Source organism: Cervus canadensis, chromosome 6 (genome assembly GCF_019320065.1).
Source record: "Cervus canadensis isolate Bull #8, Minnesota chromosome 6, ASM1932006v1, whole genome shotgun sequence".
NCBI classification, from domain to species: Eukaryota; Metazoa; Chordata; class Mammalia; order Artiodactyla; family Cervidae; genus Cervus; species Cervus canadensis.
This window is the reverse complement of record NC_057391.1, coordinates 83,442,068-83,465,291: the sequence shown is the minus strand read 5'-3', so window position 1 is coordinate 83,465,291 and position 23,224 is coordinate 83,442,068. Positions and strand designations below refer to the sequence as shown.

The window sequence follows — 23,224 nt, the reverse complement described above, 5'->3', positions numbered from 1 at the left end:
ACAAAATATGTGCTTAGTAAATGTTAGCTGTTTTGTTATTACTTTAATGGTGAAGACAAAGATTTAAAATAGATGATTTCATACTGTGAGCGGTGCTTTGAAGAGAGCAAACAGAGTTGTGACAGCAAATGATTGGATTGGGAATAATTGCTCCCAATCCAATTGCTCCCAATCCTTGCTCCTGTAGCAAGGGTAGTCATAGGAGGCCTCACCCTTGCATGTGTGACCTTTGAATAAAGACTCAGGTTAAGAATCCAGTTGAAGAACCAGGAGCAGTATTCTATAAAGGCCCAGAACTGGGGGAAAGCAAGTTGTTAAGTTATCCTTTGTATGTATGTTAAAGAATGCTTAACTCAAGTATCAAAATCTAGAATGCAGCTTATTTGTTAAATTTCCAGTACCTCTATTTTCTATAAAATCTGCTATGTAGGTTATTGTGGAAGTATTCAAGAAGTCATGAGCATGAAAGTCGGTAATATTCTATTTGGCAGAGTCCTACCGATCAGAAAACAGTCCTAAATAAGTGTGAAATAAGGTGTGTGTATAGATTTTTTTTTTTTCATGGAAGAATGTGTTCTGGGTTTTTTGACCATGGCATATGTTCATTTTCTTATCTATGAATATAGATGATGCAGTAAAAGACAAACATTATAAGTAGGGCCAGGTCAATGAAATTTTTTAGGCCCACTGAATTTGGAAATTATTCACTAACCTGACTTAAATTCCAATGAGCTTGTAATCCAAGATAATAGTGCTTTAGGCAATTTATATCATCATTAATTTCAAGTCCTAGCGAGCCTCAAAAATAGGGATCACTGATGCATAAGATTTTGTTGGCACAATTTATTTGGATACTGACTTGATTAGAAGATCTCAAATAATTTAAATGCATGAGGTCAGAGGAAAATTATTAGCTTTTATAGCCAGGGCAGCAATTTGTGTACGTATTTTAAGCTTTCTTGGTTTTAAAATCTAAAAGACAAAATCTGTGTCCTAAATTTGTAAGTGTGCTGAGAGGACATTTTGACTTCTGAAATGACTTAATGAGGTTGCTTCTCTTCATTCTTTGCTTTTCTTAAGCCTGCTTGTGTTTGAACATTTTAGGTCATTTATAGCAAGTACACTGACCTGGTTCCCAAGGAAGTCATGAATGCAGATGACCCAGACCTGCAAAGACCTGATGAAGAAGCCATTAAAGAGGTAACTGGGAATTGATATATGTAATTATTTTAGATGAGTTTTTACGTCTTCATTAGCTTTCAGAGCACTCATTGTGGCGTTTCTTATTTCAGATAACAGAAAAGACAAGGGTAGCCTTGGAAAAATCCGTATCGCAGAAGGTCGCTGCAGCCATGCCGGTCCGAGCCGCTGATAAGCTGGCCCCTGCTCAGTACATCCGGTATGACATCATGCCTGGAGGCTTTAGCTTCCTGTTGGAAGTGATTGGAGTAGGGGTCCTGGTGTTCTGTCACTATCCTTAGTCACAATGGTGAATGCAGGTTTTTGAGTAATTACTTGAAGTTTGTTGATTCTTAGTGCAAATGGTAAGCAGAGGTTTTTAAGATATTAGCTGTTATGCTATTTTAAAACATTTTTTTTTACTTATAGAAATTAACAGTTACACAGAGTATATGATGTAAACCAGTGATTATAGTTTTCCACTTTAAAATTATATGTGTATAATATCTATATAATACCATTAATATATTGGAAATATTGTATAATACAACACTACTATAATTATTTGATATATGCTATAAATACTAATAATATATTAATATCATTTATATAATAATAGCCATCCTTATAATACTTCTAAATTTTGAGGAGTTTCACTCAACTAAATCTTTATGTGGAAAGATAATTCACATATAGATATTAAGAAAAAATTCAGAGCTGATAGGGCTGCTGCCATTATTCTTTCTGTTTTATAGCCTATGATTATTCAGAAACTACTAATTTTAAGTTGCTTACTGAGGATATTATTTTTTCCTCAAATGCAGACTTACAAAATAAGTGCTGTGTTCTAGACCTCTTACTTAATGAAATTGAACACTGTGCTTAGCATGGTTCGAAATGGACTGTGATGGATAATTTGCAAACTAATACAACTCTAGTTTACATTCTGCTTATAATTCTGAGTTGCTGTTAGTTCTCTTACCTCTGTTACTATCTGCTCTGCCTAAATATTACTGCAGTTTTCTATTACTGCTTTGTGAGAGAAACTTACAATGTAGTCCAGCTTAGGATTGTAATATAAGTAAAATACCTATTGAAAATTTCAGTTAGTTATACATTTAGTTTCATCTACATTCCTTAGATACACACCGTCTCAACAAGGAGTGGCTTTCAACTCTGGCGCTAAACAGAGAGTTATTCGGATGGTGGAAATGCAGAAAGATCCAATGGAGCCTCCAAGGTTCAAGTAAGTAGGTGGTTTCATGAGAAGGCACCACTATTCCTTAAAAAGGAAAAAAAAAAAAAAAAGATACCAAAGGAGGGAAATGTCTATCAGCATATAAATGAATAAACAAAATGTGGGACATCTATACATGGAGTGCTTTGCTGGTGGCTCAGCTGGTAAAGAATCCACCTGCAAGGCAGGAGACCTGGGTTTAATCCCTGGGTTGGGAAGATCCCCTGAAGAAGGGAAAAGTTACCCATTCCAGTATTCTGGCCTGGAGAAGTCTGTGGACTGTATAGTCCATGGGGTCACAAAGAGTCGGACACGACTGAGCGACTTTCACTTTCATACGTGGAATACTGTTGAGCCATAAAAAAAAAAAAACTTTAATATGTACAGTGACATGGGTGAATCTCAAAATGATTATGGTGAGAAGCTAGACAAAAACAAGTACATACTGTATGATTCCTTTTATATAAAACTCTAGAAAATGCAGACTAAGCTATAATGACAGGAAGTAGATCAGTGGTTGCCTGTGAGGAGGGAGGGAGTATGGATAGGAGACGAGAGGAAAAAGAGACATAGGCAAAGGGGCGTGCAGAAACTTGGAGGTGATGGGTATGTTCAGTATTTTAACTGTGATGATGATCTCACACAAGTAAATTGTGTTTACTTGTGTCAAAAGTTAATCAGATTGTACATTTTATGTATAGTTAGTTGTACATGAGTTGTGCCTCAATAAAGCTGTTTTTTTAAGAAGGCAAAATATTATTACTTGATGAAATGATGATAATACGGTGGAGGTGAAGTGGGTAGTGATGGTGATAACAGAGTTGGCTGTGTTTTAATAATTGTTGAAACTGAGTGGTTGTGATAAGAAAAACAACTTTTGAGGAAAACAGCTTTTTCCCCCCAAGTTGCTGCCTAGGCATGTTGCAGTATGATGACACTACTCCCATAGAAACTGGACATTTAAATTAGGACTTGGATTTAGGATGCCAGTCATAAGTTCCCACCTTGCCTTTCCCAGGGAACATTTTAAAATATAGTTGGCTCTTCATGTCCACAGGTTCTGCATCTGCAAATTAAACCAACTGCACATTGAAAATAGTCAGGAGAGTTTTCCCTGGGAGTCCAGTGGTTAGGACTCTGAGCTTCTATTGCAGGGGACAAGAGTTCGATCCCTGGTTGGGAAACTAAGATCCTACATGCCACGTGGCATAGCAAAAAGGAAAAAAAGAAAAATTCCACAAAGTTCTCATAAACAAAACTTAAATGTCATGCCCACCACAACTATTTATACAACATTTACATTGTATTAGATATAATATAGAAATGATTTAAAGTATAAGGAAGAATGTGTGTGGTTTATATGGAGATCCTACTCCATTTTGTTTAGGGGACTTAAGCATTCATGGGTTTTGGTATCCTTGACGTCCAGGAACCAATCCTTGGATATCAGGGGACGACTACAACTACTTAGAGTTAAGTCCCAGGAAAAGTTAGACTCCTCTGTCCCAGCCACCTAGGTATTACTACCCTGCTCTCTGTCTGCTGCTCACTTGTGGCCTAGGACAGAGGATTGTTCTTCCTCTAGTTCTTTGCTATCTCCTCACTCCTCACTTCTGGGGTCTTTAAGTAATAATAAATCTTGTGACTGTGCTTCATCGTGTGGATGTATTAAAAAATAAAATTGCACCTCAAATCGAAATGACCCAGTTGGGTTTCACTTCTCGAGGGTGGGAGCTTGGATGCTGAGAGGGCTATCTGAGGACCCTGTGTGGGTGGCTTGTGCCCCTTTTTCAGCAGGTCTTAATCTGCACATTCTTGATTGAATACACCTGCTTTAGCTTCTCAACACATTACTATATAATAGATGGACACTCATTATATACTCTTGTTTTTGTGTCTGTTTGAAGCTTTACGTAATAAAAAATGAGGCGGGAAGACCTGACTTACTGACTAAAAAGGAAAAATGTATATCATTCTGTGATTGTGCTTTGGTTTATCCTTCAGGATTAATAAGAAAATTCCTCGGGGACCACCTTCTCCTCCTGCACCTGTCATGCATTCTCCTAGCCGAAAGGTAATCTTTGCTCTAGTTTAAAAATCTCTTTTTGTACTCATGATTACTAATTTATAAATAACCCCCTATAGAATAAATTCTAGATGCCTATATTATTTTCACCAAACATATTGTTTCTTTAACTTGTTTTTCAAGATCACAGATAGGGACCCACTCAAGACTGTAACATGTGGTTCCATAGTATGAGAATGTATGTAAAATGTTAGCTGTTAGCTTTATGATTAATAACCTAACCCCTGCTTTTAGTGGAATGAAAAAGGTCTGCTGTTTGAAAAGATGTTATCATAGTTGTAGGAAGTAAGTTCCTGGGATCATCAGGTCTGTAATTGACAGTTTAAGTGATTTTTTTTTAAGGTATATTTTATTACCCCACTAAAAGAAAAAGTTTTCATCTGGAAGTATTCACATCAGTTTAAATATGTAAAAATACCAGCATTTGTAAGTGTCAAAAATAGATTATATTCCATGTTTATATTAAACTTATTACTAGAAACCATGATGTGGGAACATAGTATATAATGCACTAAATAAATGGAATTGGGACCTTTGATTAAATCAGTGTATATTGAACTATCTTTGAAGAAAAAGGTTGCACTTAGTTTTTTGCTAGACTATAAATCTTAAAAATGTCTCTTCTTCCTCTCTTTTCTCAACACAGATGACCGTGAAGGAGCAGCAAGAGTGGAAGATTCCTCCCTGTATTTCAAACTGGAAAAATGCAAAGGTAATTAACTTGTCGTAAATTCAGTATCTTAGTGTTAGAACCTCCTGAAAAACACCCAGGAAGGACCTTCAGCCTGGGTTACTTTAGATGAAACCTCAGCATCTCATTTAGCTGAAGGTTTTCCAGAAGGAACACTCAACTTATATGACTTTTTTCTTTTTATGTTAATGTATTAGAAATGTTAGTGTTCCAGGCACATGAGTTCCATGTAGATTCTCCTGGTAAAATATAGTTATTGGAAACACATAGAGAAGGAATGAGTAGAATAAAGTAACATTTCAGTGAAAGATACTATTTTTTAGAAAACTTAAATTTGTATCTGAAATTCTTCCTGAAAGGATTTAGGTCAATTTAAATAATCATATGACAAAACAAAATAAATGTTTGGATATATTCAGTGCTTTCATTTTTTAATTATTTATTTCTGTTTATAACAATGCATGCATAAATTATTTAAACCCTATGTATATCTACTAATCACCAAAGGAGTCATGAATAATCTGTAAAATACTGTGAAATAAGTATCATAACCACTATTTCCTTTTCCTCCCAAATATTTCATGATTCTTTTTTTAATGGGTGAAAAAGACCACATCAATCCTTGATTTTAAATACAAATTATTCCTGAAAGGAATTTAGGGAATTCCCTGGCAGTCTAGTGGTTAAGACTCGGTGCTTTCACTGCCAAGGGACCAGTTTGATCCCTGCTTGGGTAACTGAGATCCAGCCCACAAGCCTTGCAGCACAGCCAAAAATAAGTTAGACGCTCATCCTGAAACAAGAGGATTGTTGAGTAGTCTGGTTTGGTATACCATACATATATGTAGACATGTATAACTGTGAGGTATCGTGAGCTGTCTGTAACACTCCTTGAATTAGGAATAAAGACCATGGGCAGGAGGTCATTATTTAGCAGTCTCGTCAAAAGTCTGAAAGAAGAAAGCTAGCATGGAAGTTACATAAACGTTCAGGCATATTCCTTGAGTTGTTGAAATAGGATGCAGAATTTCAAAACATGAATCTTAGTTGTCTAGCAGACTTTTATTTTTTTTCTGTTTACTAAAATGTGTAGAGTTCCAAGAATCTGATAAGTCATGAAATCAGTGCAGCAGATTAAGCTACCTATAGACACTATGATTTTAGTGCTTGCTTCTACCTTTGTATAACTGTTATATTTATTTGATGAGCAACTATTTAGCTATTTGGTAGTGACTTCCTTTTATTATAACCCAAGATTTAACATGAGAATCTGTTTTCCCAGAGCTTGCACTCTGAAATGCTAGTTCTTCTGCTTATTAACTGTATGACCTTGGGGACATTACCTAGGCTTTCTACCTCAGTGTCTTCATCTGTGAAATGGAAATAATAATGTTACCAGCCTTATAGAATTGCTCTGAAGGATAAATGAGGGCATAAATATTAAATGCTTAAACAGTCCTCCACACCAAGCCCTCAGTAGCTGCTACTACTGTGGCTTAATTATGAAAAGAGATGTAAGGAGAAAGAACTTAAAATGGTTGTCAAAATGGACATATATAAATCCAGTTTTAAAGACTCTGTTGTTGTTCTTTGGTGACCAGTGTTTTCTGCCTGCCTTCGTGCTAGGGTTATACAATTCCGTTAGATAAACGTCTGGCTGCCGATGGAAGAGGGCTGCAAACAGTTCACATCAATGAAAATTTTGCAAAACTGGCCGAAGCCCTCTACATTGCTGATCGAAAGGTTGGTCTGTTGTAATTAAGTGGTTTAATGCTCTTGATAATTTGTAAATCTGTTCAAAATTACCTAAGATACTGTTATTTGGGCTACATTGCTTAGTACCCAAAGAGGCTTTCGCCTGTGGTATGTGTTCCAGAGATGACATGTGCTGGTGGCAGTTCTGACCCAGTCTTGGCCTTTGTAGACTCATACACATACCGCACCAGTGGTGATTCATCTTCCCCACAACATTCTAGAATAATGGTGCTGCACTAGACTGATCCCATTTTGAGAAGGTTGGCACCTACTCTTCCTGGGTTTCATAATCTTTCCCTATTTCTCTTTGTCTTCCAAAAGATCAGTGGCATGGAATGGAAAATAAACATACTGATGTATTGAGTGCTACAGAAAATGGCATTCATAGTATTGGCTGTCTGTTAATATTATGGTATTAATATGTGTCTTTTAAGTTTACATGCATCAGGGTATGGGCCTAGAATATACAAGAGTATATCTTCTGTGTCACAGTGAGCACCCTTATGTAAATTATTTCTTGCTCATCAATCTAAGGCTATATCTTGAGTTAGTCTGATTGATTTTGAAAACAGTACCAGTTCCTGTTATTGATATTGAAAATTGCTTTATTGCTTGTTTAATTTTATTTTTAGATTGTTTCTAAAATGAAACAGTGAAAAAGCATTAATGAAACACTGACTTAAAAGATTGATTGGAGTCAGAGTGAAAAAGCTGTTTGCAGTGTCATCTAGGCGAGTTATCTTTTGTAGACAAGAATCTTTGTTTTAATTAGCAGTAACAAATGTGAATTCTTCTAACTGTTCTTTCAAGCCAGAGTTTAGTCAGGAAATTAAATGACAGCTGTAATTCTTTATCCCTGATAGTATCTTATTTAACATCTAACTTCACTTATAGGCTCGTGAAGCGGTGGAAATGCGTGCTCAAGTAGAGAGAAAGATGGCTCAAAAAGAAAAGGAAAAACATGAAGAGAAACTTAGAGAAATGGCCCAGAAAGCCAGAGAGAGAAGAGCTGGGATCAAAACCCATGTGGAAAAAGGTATAACATACTCATTGTTGTTTAGTTGCTAAGTCATGTCCAACTCTTCATGATCCCATGTACAGTAAGTAGCCCACCGGGCTCCTCTGTCCATGATATTTCCCAGGCAAGAAAACTGGAGTGGGTTGCTATTTCCTTCTGCAGGGGATCTTCCCACCCCAGGGATCAAACCTGAGTCTCTTGCATTGGCAGGCGATTGTTTACCACCTGGGAAGTCCCCAGGGAAGCCCTGACATACTCGTTACTAAATTGAATTTACTTTATGAATAATATTTATCTCAATTTAGAAAATCTCAGCTGTTTTTTTAACTGCATGCAGAAGTAGTACATACATGTAAAGAAAATGTAGATACTTCGGAAATAATGTAGAAATGAAACAGTAATTTCTGCCTCATTAAGTGGAAGTAATAGAAAATAAAGAATGTGTATTTAAATGTGGGCCTTTAATATGTGAGTACACCAGAAATTTTTAAAATTCTGAGCAGAATACTTTTAAAAATCACATATTATTCAAATGACAGGCTTAATTTTCTCTTTTCTGGAAACTTAGAGAAAAGAGATCTCAAACTGAACAATTCAGCTCACCCAATGGTAAACTTAATCCATAGTTTTTCTTTTAGGCCTTTAATCATTTTCTCTCTCGCTCTATTTAGTGATCTGCATAAATATTGTGGTATATGTGCTATATTAATTAGAGTGAGAAGACTAATTTTAATTCAAGAAAATTATGAGGGTAGTTTTCCTTTCAGTAATAATTCCTCATCTATTATACTTACTCATTTAGTTCATGTTGAGCACCTACTAGGTGCAAGGATTTCATCTAAACACAGAGTTTTCTGCTAGTCAGGTAGGGGATATAGCAGTGAACACTTTAGGGAATGTAGACAGACAAAAAAAATGTTAATCATATAGTGTATTAGAAGATAATAGTCACTATGAGGGAAAAAAAGAGTATGTAAAAGTGCCAGAAGGAGGGAGTGGTCGGAATAGACCTCACTTCCGAGATGGTAACTTTAACAAAAATCACTTGAAGAAAGTAAGGAAGTGAGCCATGTGGATACCTAAGGGAAGAGCATCCCAGATAGAAGGAACAGCCAGTGCAGAGGCCCTGAGCTGGGAGTGTATCTGGAGTGTTCAAGGAAAAGCAGGAGGCCAGGATGGCTGGATTAGACCTAGAAAGCTAAGTAGAGGAGATGAGGTGTCAGAGTAGTTAGGGCAAAGTGGCCAGATCTTGTGTGCCTTTTATAGCTTTTACTTCAAGCAACAAGGGAAGCAATTTGAAGAGTCTAGAGCAGGATGACATGATCTTGCATATGTTAGAAGGCAATGGAATGGTTATTTGGAGGAGCAGGAACACCGTTGGAAAGCTATTGCAATAATCCAGATAAGAGATAATAGCAGGAGGTAGGTAGTGAAAATATGTCCGGTACCAGGTGTGATTTGAAAGTAGAGCTGACAGAATTTGCTTATGGATTCGGCAGAAGGAGAGAAAAGGAGTCAAAGATGACTCCAGAACTTTTGACCTAAACAACTGAGAAGGATTGAGTTGCTATCTACTAATATTGATAAGACTACACTGTGGAGAGATTTGGGAGGGAAAGATAAGGAATTTAGTTGTGGACATGTTAAGTTTAAAATGGAGGTGTCACAGATGTACAGAACAGACTCTTGGACTCTGTGGGAGAAGGCGAGGGTGGGATGTTCTGAGAGAACAGCATCGAAACATGTATATTATCAAGGGTGAAACAGATCACCAGCCCAGGTTGGATGCATGAGACAAGTGCTCGGGGCTGGTGCACTGGGAAGACCCAGAGGGATGGGGTGGGGAGGGAGGTGGGAGGGGGGATCGGGATGGGGAATACATGTAAGTCCATGGCTGATTCATGTCAATGTATGGCAAAAACCACTACAATATTGTAAAGTAATTAGCCTCCAACTAATAAAAATAAATGAAAAAATAAAATGGAGGTGTCAAGCAGGCAATTGGTTATAGGAGGCTAGAGTTGAAGGGAAGTAATGAAGGTTCTGGCTAGTAACCCACTTCCTTGCATATGTATATATAAATGTCTTAATGGGGCATGATATAAAAAAACCTACCTGTTGTAACCTAGCCACTGAAGATAACTCAGAGTAAAACCTCTCTGTATCTAAGTTCTCTAAACTGATTTAAAAATAAAAAGGATGGTTCTTGATAAGTTCGTTAAAATTTTTAAAAATCCTCTTGCCAAATAAGAACTTACTATTTATTACGTGCTTATTATGGCAGGTACCTGAGTACTGTATTACTTTATATAATCCCTACAGCAGCCCTATGCAGTGGTTCTGTTACTGTGACTGTTTTACAGAGGAGGTGACAAAGGCTGAGAGCGGTCAAGTAATGGGTATAATTTCACATTGTTGATCTGTTGTAGAAACAGGATTTGAACCCAGACAGTCTGACTCCAAAGCTCAAGGTCTATACTATATTCCTTCTGTACCTGCACTATATCCCTTCAGCCTGGAGAGGGTAGAGAAAATGAAGATAGATATAGACACAGTAGATGAGATTAGGTGCAACAAGCCCCAATGTATCATGAGTAAAAGGTTCTTTATTTGAAGTAAGACTTTGAAAATATAAGGATGAACTTTGCAAATTCTTTTTTCTGGCATTTTATTATGAAAATTTTAAAATACATAGAAATATTCTCTTGTTCAGAATATTAATAGTGATAAATACAGTGATAAAGTCATTTTCACCTGTGTCCACAGAGGACGGGGAGGCACGTGAGAGGGATGAAATCCGGCATGACCGGAGAAAGGAGAGACAGCATGACCGGAACCTCTCCAGGGCAGCTCCAGACAAGAGGTAGGTGCTCTCTGAGGTCAGTGTGAATTGGGAAGAGTGGCCTTTGTGAGCCTTCTAGAGAGGAGTGTTAGTCCACTGAAACCAGTTTTGCTTCTCTCCTTCCTCTTCAGGTTGATAGCTTCATAAACTAGCACCTATTTTCTTGCCCTAAACTGCTTAGCCTGCTTTAGCAGAAGGACTGACTGTGCCTGAAAGTGAGCTTTTCTTCCATTACCTTGTATTGTCAGCTAGGGTTGAGAAGGATGGGGATACACAAAAAGGGAATTCAGATCTTATTTATGAAGAAGAAAGTAGTGGATATGCCTGTTCTGGTCTGTTCTTTTCCTGCTTCAAACGGTGAGACAGGTTGATTTATCCTGTGCCTGCTCCTCTAGACAGGAAATAAGCTGCTGGACCTTTATTGAGGTCCTTTCACATGCAGAATACTGTACTGAGTGAGTACAGTGGGGGAGAAGAGCAGCTTTTGTAAGAAGTTAAAGTCCGCCTCTTTTCATGAGCTGCTGCTGCTAAGTCGCTTCATTCGTGTCCAACTCTGTGCGACCCCATAGACGGCAGCCCACCAGGCTCCGCTGCCCCTGGGATTCTCCAGGCAAGAACACTGGAGTGGGTGGCCATTTCCTTCTCCAATGCATGAAAGTGAAAAGTGAAAGTGAAGTCACTCAGTCGTGTCTGACTCTTTGCGACCCCATGGACTGCAGCCTACCAGGCTCCTCCATCCATGGGGTTTTCCAGGCAAGAGTACTGGAGTGGGGTGCCATTGCCTTCTCCGCTTTCCAAGAGCAGTTTCACTTAAAATTCAGAAAGATAGAGCTATCATATGAAATTACTTGGGAAAACTGACAGAACGCTCTTAATAAGTACAGACTTAAAGGAAATACATGTATGAACACTTGGAATAAAGTAAAGATGGATTCGTGAAGTTTGTGGTTCGCCAAAGGCTGAGGACTGAAATTGATGAAAAGTTGAAGAACTGCTGTAATACAAGAGGTGGAATTCTGAGTGAGGGTTAAATGCAAATGTAAAACATTTTCTTTCCAAATGAGCAGTTTTACATGCTCTCATCCTCCTGTGAGCTATTACAATCTGTTTTTTTAGGTCATATCTTAAACAGATTCCTGCTGGTGGTATTCTTTGTTGTTTAATGGCATATTTCATCTCCTTGAATAAGTGAAGTCTTGGAAAAGCAGAAAATCTGAATTTAGAGTTTAAATGTACAGTACAGAACAGAAAGGAATGAGATGTGAACGTACACAGTTAATGATACTCAGTCTGAAATCCCTAAGCTGTAGATATCAAAATGGCTCTGTAGATGAATAGAGCCCTTAAAACCAGTAAAGTGACTGAGAATTGATAAAATAGAAAAGCTTTAAACTTGTGCTTGGATGAAAATTAGATCGTCTATAGAAATCATTTTAAGACCTGAACCTCTAGTAAAGTAAATGATGACAGTTATCATGGTATCATTGTGATGCAGATTACATACATACCAAAACAGCAGAGGAATTAAGTTCATCTGAATGTCAAACATCATACTGAGTAATCCAGTCATTAGACATATTTTTCTCAAACTTCTAATAGGATAAAATTACTAAATGTTGTTAGGTAAAAATTGAAAGTGATTCATGTGATATACCTAATTTGCATCCAGTCCCCCTAACCCTTTATTATAATAGCAGATACAGACCATATAGCAGTTTCATATCTCAACATGTGTTACAAGAAGATTGCTTGTATTAAGAATGATTCTTTTGAGAAAGGACATCCTCTTCTGTAGGTGGTGTTGGAAAAACTGGACGGCTACATGCAAAAGAAGGAAAACCTTATACCATGCACAAAAACTAACTCAAAATCAATTAAAGGTTTGAATGTAAGACCTTAAGTCACAAAATTCCTGGAACACATAGGTAGTAAACCCTTTGACACTGGTCTTAGCAGTGATTTTGTGACTCTGACTCCAAAGGCAAAGGAAACAAAGAAATAAACAAATGGGACTGTATCAGACTAAAGACTTCCACATGATGAAGGAAGCCATCATCAGAATAAACAGGTAGCCTACTGAGGGGGAGAAGATACTTGCAAATCATATATTCGACAGGAGGTTAATATCCAAGCTATGGAAAGAACTCCTACAGCTCAACTAAAAACAACTCAGTTAAATGGGCAGAGGATCTGAATAGACATTTTTCCAAAGAAGACATGCAAATGGTCAACAGGCACATGAAAAAATAATCAACATCACTAATTATGAGGAAATGCAAATCAAAATCACACACCTGTTAGAATGGCTGTTATCAGAAAGACAAGAAATAGCAAGCATTGGAGAGGATGTAGAGAAAAGGGAACCCTCATGCACTGTTGGTGGGAGTATAAATTGGTGCAGTCAATATGGAAAACACTATGGAGATTCCTCAGTAGATTAATAAAACTGCCATATGATCCAGCTTTTCCACTTCTGGGTATTTATCCAAAGAATACGAAACACTAATTCAAAAAGTATATGCATCCCTATGATCACTGCAGCATTATTTATAGTACTCAAGATGTGGAAGCAGGCTAAGTACCCATAAACAGATAAAGGGGGGTGTGTGTGTGTGTGTGTGTGTGTGTGTGTGTGTGTGTACACACTAGAATAGAACTCAGCCATAAAAGCGAAATCTTGCTGTCTGTGATAACCTGGGTGAACCTTGAGGGTATTATGCTAAGTGAAATAAGTCAGAGAAAGAGAAACAGGGTGTGATTTCACTTACTTGAAATCTACAAAAAACAAAACAAACAAAAATTCATAGAACAGATTGGTGGTTACCAGAGAAGGGGTTGAGGAATTAGTGAAATGGGTGAAGGAGGTCACTTGTGTGGTGATTGACAGTAACTAGACTTTGGTGGTAATCACTGTGTGGTGTTTACAGATGTCAAATTATAATGTTGTAGTCCTAAATTTTTCCTCAAGGGAAAAAAAGTCTCTGAGCAGTTCTTTTCTGTATCAGGAATGCCTAATTATAAAACCCTATCTCTTCCAATAATCATGTATCTGAAATACTGTAAGAAATGCCATCCTAATTATGCCTTATCAAGGAATATATATGTTCATAAGATGTGAACTGGACATATTTGTTTCCTCTGCTTCTGATAATGGTTGTACTTAAGTTGAAATTCAGCTTGTCTGTGAAGAAGTTTCAATTTGCAGCATGGTATTTCAAAACAGGTCGAAACTGCAGAGAAATGAAAATCGAGACATCAGTGAAGTCATTGCTCTTGGTGTGCCCAACCCTCGGACTTCCAATGAAGTTCAGTATGACCAAAGGCTCTTCAACCAATCCAAGGTACACAGAGTCTAGAAATAGCATCTCTTAAGTGTTGATATAAATACAGTCTTCAGGGAAAAGAAAATTAGCATATGAGACATTTGCATCAGCCTAAGGTATGCTGGTGTGATGGGAAAAAAAAAATTAGAAGTTGCATATTGTAACTTAAGAAACAAGTTAGAATAGCTCTTAGAGTTGGCTAGGATTTGAGACACTGTTAGAAAATGAAAGAAATTAGGTGGTAAAATTTGGTGCTGGTATGTGAGTCTTTCATTTCTAGGATAGAGCCAGTGTCCTATAAAAGTGTCTCTTGAGTTATTTTTTGTGGATATTTGCAAAAATAATTTTTTTAATGCTATAAAAACACAAATTTGGGATATTTGAAAAATGAAGCTATAAAACCACTCATCAGAAAGTCTGATTTCTAGTGTCAGTTGTCATTAACTAGCTAGAACACCTTAGGCCTGAGGAAGTGCCTTTATGTTTTAATTCACCCAGCATTGATTATTTACAGTGCGATCAAAGGTAGATGTGTCTTAACACTCAAGGAACCTGCAAGTCTACTGGAAAAGACAGATACATGTATATGAATAAAGACAAGGTGGACTGTGCTAAGAATACAGAAGTATAAATGTCTACTGGGATATAGATGGGTCCCATCACCCCCTGCAAGGCTGGGAGTCACCCTGCGGATTGTTCCAGCAAACATGCTGAGAGCATGGTATCCGAGTCACAGCAGGACAGACTCACAGACCCACCAGGGGGGTGACAGGGTACACACACACCCCCAGCACGACTGTAACCACATCAGGAGAACCCAGGTCCTCGCCCTGACCCTGCACCAGCTGAGTCAGGGCCTGGCTTCCTGTTTCTAGGCCATAACCATGGTCCAACAGAGACCATGACCCCTCACACCCCAGGAGACTGCTTCGTGAATAACAAAGTCTACCTTTGAAACCAAAAAAAAATAAAAGTTGTGATGAAAAGTTTTATCAAAAGGCACATTCTTACATTAATGAACCATCACAAAACAAGTTTGTTGACTTGAGATTTTCATTGAAAATATTAATTGTATTATGCTTCAACAGTGTTCTCACACAGTTAAGGGGTTTAACATTATTACTGTAAATGGCGTCAGATAAAATGCTTTGCAGTTCTTTGATCTTGCCACTGTGTCTGCACAAATGGATTGTCAAGTGCCTGCTTATACTAGTATCCTCCAATTTTAAAGACCACTTTGCTAAAACAGTTGTTAATGAGTACCATATTTAATGTAAGGACCCAAAGGTGATATGAAGAAAAAAGAATGACTCTGACCGTTTTTTTTTGTTTTTTTTTAATTGAAGGATAATTGCTTTACAGACTTTTGTTTTCTGTCAGACCTCAACATGAATCAGCCATAGGTATACATATATCCCCTCCTGTGACCATTTTTTAATAACCTTTTAAATTTGTAGTTCAGATTGTTGAACATGTAAGCTGTAAATGAGCAAGGGTTTACTCTTCCTAAGAATGTAATCCGATTCAACTTTTAATAAAAACATGTACACTTTTAATGTCTATTTTTCCACAGGGTATGGACAGTGGTTTTGCAGATGGAGAAGACGAAATTTACAATGTTTATGACCAAGCCTGGAGAGGTGGAAAAGATATGGTCCAGAATATTTACAGGCCCAGTAAAAATCTGGACAAGGACATGTATGGAGATGACCTAGAAGCCAGAATAAAGACTAACAGGTACCAGGGCTGACCGCTCAGTTTTAACATCTACGCCAGTGAAAATAAAGTGGTTCATAGTCATTTCTCTTTTTCCCTAGGTTTGTTCCCGATAAGGAGTTTTCAGGTTCAGACCGTAGACAAAGAGGCCGAGAAGGACCAGTTCAGTTTGAGGAGGATCCTTTCGGTTTGGACAAATTTTTGGAAGAAGCCAAGCAACACGGTGGCTCTAAAAGACCCTCAGATAGCAGCCGTCCCAAGGAACATGAGCATGAAGGCAAGAAGAGGAGAAAGGAGTAGATACTTTGTTCAGAGTGAACGAACTGTTATTGATAACCCTAATGATGCAAGTCATATGGGGAACACTTTGTACATGGCCAGGATAAAAACCAAATCTGGGTGTCAGAGCCCAGCACTACTTTTTATTACAGGAGAGGGAGGGGGGTATGGAAAAGTTCTACTTTGAATTATTTAGTTTTTTTAAAAATGGGTTGTGTTTGTGCTTCTCCCACCTTTTGGCATTTATAGAAAATACTGCCCCACACATGAAATTAAGGCCACTTCCTTTCAAGTGACATTAGTACTTTGGGGTTAATATTTTGTCTAAAAATGACTGCTTATGAATAAAGTGACCCCCGTCATAGCAAGTAGAAAGAAGGATGTTCACATATTGGAACTGTCCTGCCAAATGATGTTTGCCCCTGTTGTGCTCTGTTAATCTGGAGTGGGGAAAGTAAGCTCTTGCTTGGTGCAACTATTTGTTTCAAATAAAAACATTTAGACAAAACTTCCTCTTTTATTTACTTTATTCAGTAGGCAGTGAGGGTCTCAAAAATCTTTTTCTTCATCAGATGTTTGGTCTCCTTGTAAAGCTTTGGGTTTTTGAGGTTGAACATGGAGCTGGGGGAAAACAAAAAATTTCAGCACTATAAGGAAAGTCAATGTCTGCAAAAACATTAAAACTGAAAACTGCTGTTCTATGAGGGATCAGCACCAGTGAGCCAAAGGATGTTATTTGTTCCTTGTACTTAAGGCTTCCTGAACTCCCATTAAAAATTGTAAATCAGTCTGGCCCAAGGTCACATCAGTTCAGTTCAGTTAAGCTCAGTTGTATCCGACTCTGCGACCCCATGAACTGCAGCACGCCAGGGTTCCCTGTCCATCACCAACTCCCAGAGCTTGCTCAAACTCATATCCATCCAGTCGTTGATGCCATCCAACCATCTCATCCTCTGTTGTCCCCTTCTCCTCCTGCCTTCAATCTTTCCTAGCATCAGGGTCTTTTCTAATGAGTCAGTTCTTCGCATCAGGTGGCCAAAGTATTAGAGCTTCAGCATCAATCCTTCCAATGAATATTCAGGACTGATTTCCTTTAGGATGGACTGGTTGGGTCTCCTTGCAGTCCAAGGGACTCTCAAAAGAGTCTTCTCAAGGTCACATAGTAACTGGGAAAGTCAGTATTTCAACCAAGGTCTCCCTGCTGTTTCCACTGTTCCCTGTCCCATGTATCTTGCTAACTATTAAAGTGTCTTCTTGTACTTAAGTTTCCAGACCTTTTAGAACTGGGAACTCTCCCACCTTCACCATTCTTTAACAAACATTAAGTTACAAATTGTCCAAAATCCCTGTCATTTCACACTTCTAACCTATTTAACTGGTATACAGAAAACTCACATGATATGATACAGAAACATATTTACCTTTACTCCATCAATAACATGATTTTCCTGTTGTAGTGCATTGTGAAGTTCTTCTTCTGAAGAAAAGTGAATCCAACCCATACCTTTGTGAAAGCCAGTCTCTTTGTCCTTAAAAATTCAAAATTTAGGAAGAAATTAATAATCATGCATGAACTTGAGAAAGTTTCCAGGTGTTCCAAATCAAACCACCAACTTTTTCACCTGCCTAAATGGAATACAAGACATTTTAATTAAAAAGTATCAAAAACCCTGCTTTAATACAAATACTCTCTTATTTGCCCAAAGCTTAATCTCTCTTAATCTTAACATACTCTCTAAAACATGAGTAAAGTGCTTTCTGTGTTGTTCGAGATAAAAACGACACTAGCGGCAATAGTCAAGGGAAATTTTGATAAAGAAGTACTCTTCCTGTTTCTAACTCACTTCTAGAAACTAGGAAATTAAGCCTTCAAACCTAAGTGCATTTATGGTAATTTCTGAAACTAATCACTCTCATCACGACTATCACCATATCATCACTTGCTCCTGAGGAAAAAGGAAAAGTTACCTTTACTTACCTAGTTTAGACTTCTGGGTTAATTTAAGCAATCCTACTACTTTTGTGCAAAAGACAGGAGTGCTTATCATCCAACCTATACATCAGATTCTGGCTTCCCTATATTTTCCTGTAATGTACACATTAATTTTCCTACGAATCAAAGACTTCTCTTGTTTAAAATCTGTTAACTCCAGGTCCTAAGTTATTATTCTTGATACTTTTAAGAGGTAAATGGCAACCAAGAGAAATGTTACTTTTTGGAGAAACTTTTTTTAATATTCCTCAAAAAACTCTCAACTTCATACACTTTGTAAAACTATTTTTTCAAGCTTACTGATTTTCATGTCTGTAATACACATGCCTCATTATTTTAATCAGTTATAAAAATGCCATTGTATCAGTGAATTAATATCTATTCAACCAACCCCACTGATGAACACTTAACCTTCTTTCCAATTATATTACTAAACAATGCTGTTCTGAACATCCCTCACCTCACATTTCTGTAAAATCTATCTCTAGAAATGGAACCTCTAGATCAAAGCAAATTCTCTTTTCTTTTTGCTACTTACTTTTTATTTTGGCTGCACTGGGTCTTTATGGCAGCACACAGGCTTTCTCTAGAGTCAAAGGCAAATCTTAAAATGTTGACAGATTTTGCCAAATTACCCTTCAGAGACAGTATCAGTTAAACTCAACAATTTCAGTACCAGTTTCCCTATACCTTCACTAGGGCTGGATATGCATAACCTGTTAGATCTTTGTAAGGCAAGTAACGTTAAGCCAATAGTTAAGAATTTAAGTTACTTAAAGTTGATATTTTACCACAGCCTTTTCAGTGCCATGAGGAAAAAAGCAATTTTAGTGAAGCATGTGTAAACTGTAAGTCTACTCATGTCACACACCCCAAAACACAGTAATTTATGAAAGTCCACAGAAAAATACAGCTTAGGACAAAGAACAAATTTATACAGTGATTTTTTTTTAAGACTTTTTTCTTTTAAGTAAAGAACTCTATTACTTTATTTACTTAATTATTTTTGCAGGATGTTAGTTCTCCAACCAGAGATTGAACCCACACCCTTGGCAGTTGAGAGAACAAAGTCCTAACCACTGGACCTCCAGGGAATTACCATAGATTGATTTTTAAACCCTCAGGAGGAAGCAAAGAAAATGTAACAAACAGAAATAGCAAAAGCACTCAACCTGGGCTTCCCTAGTGGCTCAATGGTAAAGACTCCACCTGCCAATGTTGGCAGGAGACGCTGGTTTGATCCTTTGTCTGGGAAGATCCCACATGTCCTGGGGCAACTGAGCCTGTCCACAACCACTGAGCCTGCGCTCTAAAGCCCAGGAGCCGCAACTGAGCCCATCTGCCACAACTCCTGAAGCCCGCATGCTGCAGAATCTGTGCTCCGAAATGAGAAGCCACTGCAATCAGAAGAGAAGCCCGTGCAGCAACCAAAACCTAGCACATTCAAAACACTCAACTCAGGATAAAGATTAAAATTTTCTCCACCAGTTAAGTTTTATGATAAATGATCCTCTACTCTCTCAAAGTCCTTAATACTGTAATAGACAAAATTCCAAAATGGCCCCAAGACCTCCATGTGTTCCACCATGTTACCCCCTGTATAATCCCCTCCCCCTGCATGTGGGCAGGACCTATGACATGCTTCTAACCAAAAGAATACAGTAAAAGTGACAGGATGTTGCTCCCCTGAACAGGAAGATGGGGTGTCCCTCTGAAGACTAAATTATAAAACTGTCTCAGCAGCCTAGAGAAACTCAGTGCTGACTCTGAAGCAAGCTGCCATGTTGGGAGAGGGCCTACATGAGAGGAATGTAACAAGGTAACAAGCTGGGTAACAAGCAACTGCAGGTAGTTTCAAGTACCTGAGACCAGCCTCCAGCTGAAAGCCAGCAAGAATGCAGATACCCCAGCCCTACAGTTGAAAGACGAATTCTACCAAAGCCTGAGGGAGCTGGGAAATCAATCTTTCCCGGCTGAGCCTCTCCAGTGGACAGACACCTGGATTGCCTCTTATGTGAATCCCTGAACAGAGGACCTAGCAAAGCTATGCCTGGACTCCTGATCTCTATAATCTGTGAAATAATGTGTATGTGTTGTTTTGGGCCATTACATTTGTGGTAATTTTATGCAACAATAAAAAAAACTAACACAAATGCCTCGAATACCTAGGATAAGCCTTTTTGTTTTGTTTTTTTAAATCAGTACCACCCATAATTTAATCAACAAAGACTGAACAGCTTCACTCCATTACCAATTCATGTAAACTGATATGCTTTGACAAAGAATAATCAAAAATTAGAGGAAAACATTATTGCTTTTTTAAAAAAAGGTAATACTCACAAAAGGAACAGTGCACTTTCTTACATGGCCAAATTGTGCAAAGTGTTCTCTCAGCTCACCTGTATAAGAAAAGAAAACATATTTTTTAAGTTATTGTTTTATCCTCCATCCTAGATTGAGATAGAAACCAAGAGGGGTCCTAGAGCCCCCAAACTCCTTGTGAACAAGTGCTAGTTTGTATTTCCTTGCAGCTTTAAGATCCAGGAAACCATTATGGTATTGATTATAAAGCTGTAATGTACCAGATTTGGGGAGGTATTGGGGTGGGGGGACATGGACAGATAAACTGCTGAGTTGACTTAGTCTTCATCTCCAGGAAGTGCTGAGTCTTCACCATACCAGGTACTAGCTAAATGCATGGATTAAAATCCTCGTGAGATGATCACACAGGAAACAGTTAAACAATCACAATACTGTGTGTTGTTAGCTATATTAGAGATTTCCAAATAAAATCTCAATCTCAAGAATATCTGCAAAAGTGACCATGGATTTTACATTTTGGTGAGCAAATGTAAAAACCTTAACTCAAAACTACAGTTGACAAAAAGCAGTGTTGGTAACAGAAGTCAGTACTGATCACTCCCCAACTCTCTATGTCCAGCCTAAGCCTCTCCCATGAGCTTAATTTTTGTAATCATGAAAACAATTATCATTTATTGAGTACTTATCCTGTATTGAGTACAAGTCTAAGCACTTGTGTTTACATATAAATTCATTTAATACAATCAACACCCCTAGGAGAAACGTATTATTGACTCCATTTTACGGTTGTTGAAACTGAGGCACAGTGGTGAGCCCTTTTCCCCCAATTATGTTCCCTTAGGTACACATCTTAGGTTTTGAACTGTGGTGTTGGAAAAGACTCTTGAGAGTGCCTTGGACTGCAAGGAGGCCCAACCAGTCCATCCTAAAGGAAATTAGTCCTGAATATTCATTGGAAGGACTGATGCTGAAGCTGAAACTTCAATACTTTGGCCACCTGATGCGAAGAACTGACTCATTAGAAAAGACCCTGATGCTAGGAAAGATTGAAGGTGGGAGGAAAAGGGAACGACAAAGGATGAAGTAGTTGGATGGCATCATCCACTCGATGGACATGGGTTTGGGTGGACTCTGGCAGTTGGTGATGGACAGGGAGGCCTGGAGTGCTGCAGTCCATGGGGTCACAAAGAGTCGGACACGACTGAGCGACTAAACTGAACTGAACTAGGTTACACAACTACCTAAAGGCCAAGTTGGAATGCTAACCCAAGGGGAACCACTTCGGAGTGCATTTCTCAATCTATACACAACGTCCCCTGTCCAGCTAACAGAGAACTCACAGGTTTCTGAAACTAAACACATTTAAACTTTACTCATCTTCTTTCGATCTGCTTCTCCTACATTCTAATCACCAAATTCACCAACATTAAAAACCTGGAGGTCATTCCTCCCTTTCCCCCATTCCGTACTCTTCCCCATTTAAGCCGTCACAAAATCTATCGATTATTCTTTGGTTAACATAAGTGGACCTGACCCCCTCCTTCTATAACTACCCTGAAGTCTTCACTTTTGAACTAAACTACTGAAACTACCTTTTGTCACGCTGAATCCGTCCCCACGCTGCAATCAAAACAACCGATTCTAAATCATAAATCTTAACAGTTTCGAAGTTCAGTTCACTTTAGTCGCTCAGTCGTGTCCGACTCTTTGTGACCCCATGGACTGCAGCAGGCCAGGCCTCCCTGTCCATCACCAACTGCCAGAGTCCACCCAAACCCATGTCCATCGAGTCGATGATGCCATCCAACCATCTCATCCTCTGTCGTCCCTTTCTCCTCCTGCCCTCACTCTTTCCCAGCATCAGGGTCTTTTCAAATGAGTCAGTTCTTAGCATCAGGTGGCCACAGTACTGGAGTTTCAGCTTCAACATCAGTCCTTCCAATGAATACCCAGGATGGATCTCCTTTAGGATGGACTGGTTGGATCTCCCTGCAGTCCAAGGGACTCCCAAGAGTCTTCTCCAACACCACAGTTCAAAAGCATCAATTCTTGGGTGCTCAGCTTTCTTTATAGTCCAACTCTCACATCCATACATGACCACTGGAAAAACCATAGCCTTGACTAGACAGACCTTTGTTGGCAAAGCAATGTCTCTGCTTTTCAATATGCTGTCTAGTTTGGTCATAACTTTTCTTCCAAGGAGCAAGCGTCTTTTAATTTCATGGCTGCAATCACCATCTGCAGTGATTTTGGAGCCCAGAGAAATAAAGTCAGCCACTGTTTCCACTGTTTGCCCATCTATCTGCCATGAAGTGATGGGACCAGATGCCATGATCTTAATTTTCTGAATGCTGTTTCCAAGTAATTAAAGCTTTAAACTCCGAAAGGCTGGAGACGGTGAATGGGTGCCCCAAAAGCTCAAAAGGCATCCCTTAAACGCCTAATTGCAGACAAAATTTCTTTCTACTCACTGGCTTGCTCAGGAGCACACTCAGCCTCCTTAATCCAGCCACCACGAGGATTTAAGTGCTTCGCAGCAAGCAAGGCTTTTCAGGATTGCTCGGACCTAAAAATTCCGCCCGCCTCTACTACATTTCCAACTCACTTGAGGCCGCCGTCCAGGGAATTTTTCTGACAAACGCAACCGGCCGGCCGATATTCGTTCGCAGCGCCATAGCGCCCCTCGCTGCAGAAGCCGCCATCTTTAGGCTGAAGAACGTCTAGTGACCTGAGGTCACGACCCCGGAAGAGCCTGCCTAATCCGGAGAACGGAAATCAGCTTC

General features: G+C 38.7%; 2 protein-coding genes across 2 annotated transcripts in view; one reads left to right on the top strand and one right to left on the bottom strand.

Moving 5' to 3' along the window:
• The window catches only part of SNW1 (SNW domain containing 1), a 31,469-nt gene extending 14,835 nt beyond the window's left edge, over positions 1-16,634 (top strand). The window contains exons 4-14 of the mRNA XM_043472659.1: positions 1,105-1,200; positions 1,293-1,399; positions 2,321-2,425; positions 4,421-4,490; positions 5,149-5,214; positions 6,820-6,936; positions 7,843-7,984; positions 10,733-10,829; positions 14,032-14,149; positions 15,705-15,868; positions 15,949-16,634. Of these exons, the coding sequence (XP_043328594.1) occupies positions 1,105-1,200; positions 1,293-1,399; positions 2,321-2,425; positions 4,421-4,490; positions 5,149-5,214; positions 6,820-6,936; positions 7,843-7,984; positions 10,733-10,829; positions 14,032-14,149; positions 15,705-15,868; positions 15,949-16,147 (1,281 nt within the window). The 3' untranslated portion in view covers positions 16,148-16,634. The remainder of the gene's footprint in view (positions 1-1,104; positions 1,201-1,292; positions 1,400-2,320; positions 2,426-4,420; positions 4,491-5,148; positions 5,215-6,819; positions 6,937-7,842; positions 7,985-10,732; positions 10,830-14,031; positions 14,150-15,704; positions 15,869-15,948) is intronic.
• A 1-nt stretch (position 16,635) lies between these two features.
• On the bottom strand, positions 16,636-23,195 carry LOC122443915 (SRA stem-loop interacting RNA binding protein). Its single transcript, XM_043472662.1, has 4 exons — positions 23,047-23,195; positions 20,460-20,518; positions 17,548-17,655; positions 16,636-16,747 (listed from the first exon to the last, which is right to left on the bottom strand). Exons 1-4 carry the CDS (start codon positions 23,141-23,143, stop codon positions 16,676-16,678), a joined length of 336 nt encoding a protein of 111 aa, XP_043328597.1. The 5' UTR covers positions 23,144-23,195; the 3' UTR covers positions 16,636-16,675.
• Positions 23,196-23,224: the final 29 nt, after the last annotated feature.

What these genes read in the sequence shown, in the direction of transcription:
- LOC122443915 (XM_043472662.1), bottom strand. Translation starts at nt 23,143, where the DNA reads ATGGCGGCTTCTGCAGCGAGGGGCGCTATGGCGCTGCGAACGAATATC. An exon ending in TCCCTGGACGGCGGCCTCAA is followed by an intron (nt 20,519 to 23,046) that starts GTGAGTTGGAAA and finishes TTTCTTATACAG; the next exon opens with GTGAGCTGAGAGAACACTTT. An exon ending in ATGTTATTGATGGAGTAAAG is followed by an intron (nt 16,748 to 17,547) that starts GTAAATATGTTT and finishes GTTTTCCCCCAG; the next exon opens with CTCCATGTTCAACCTCAAAA.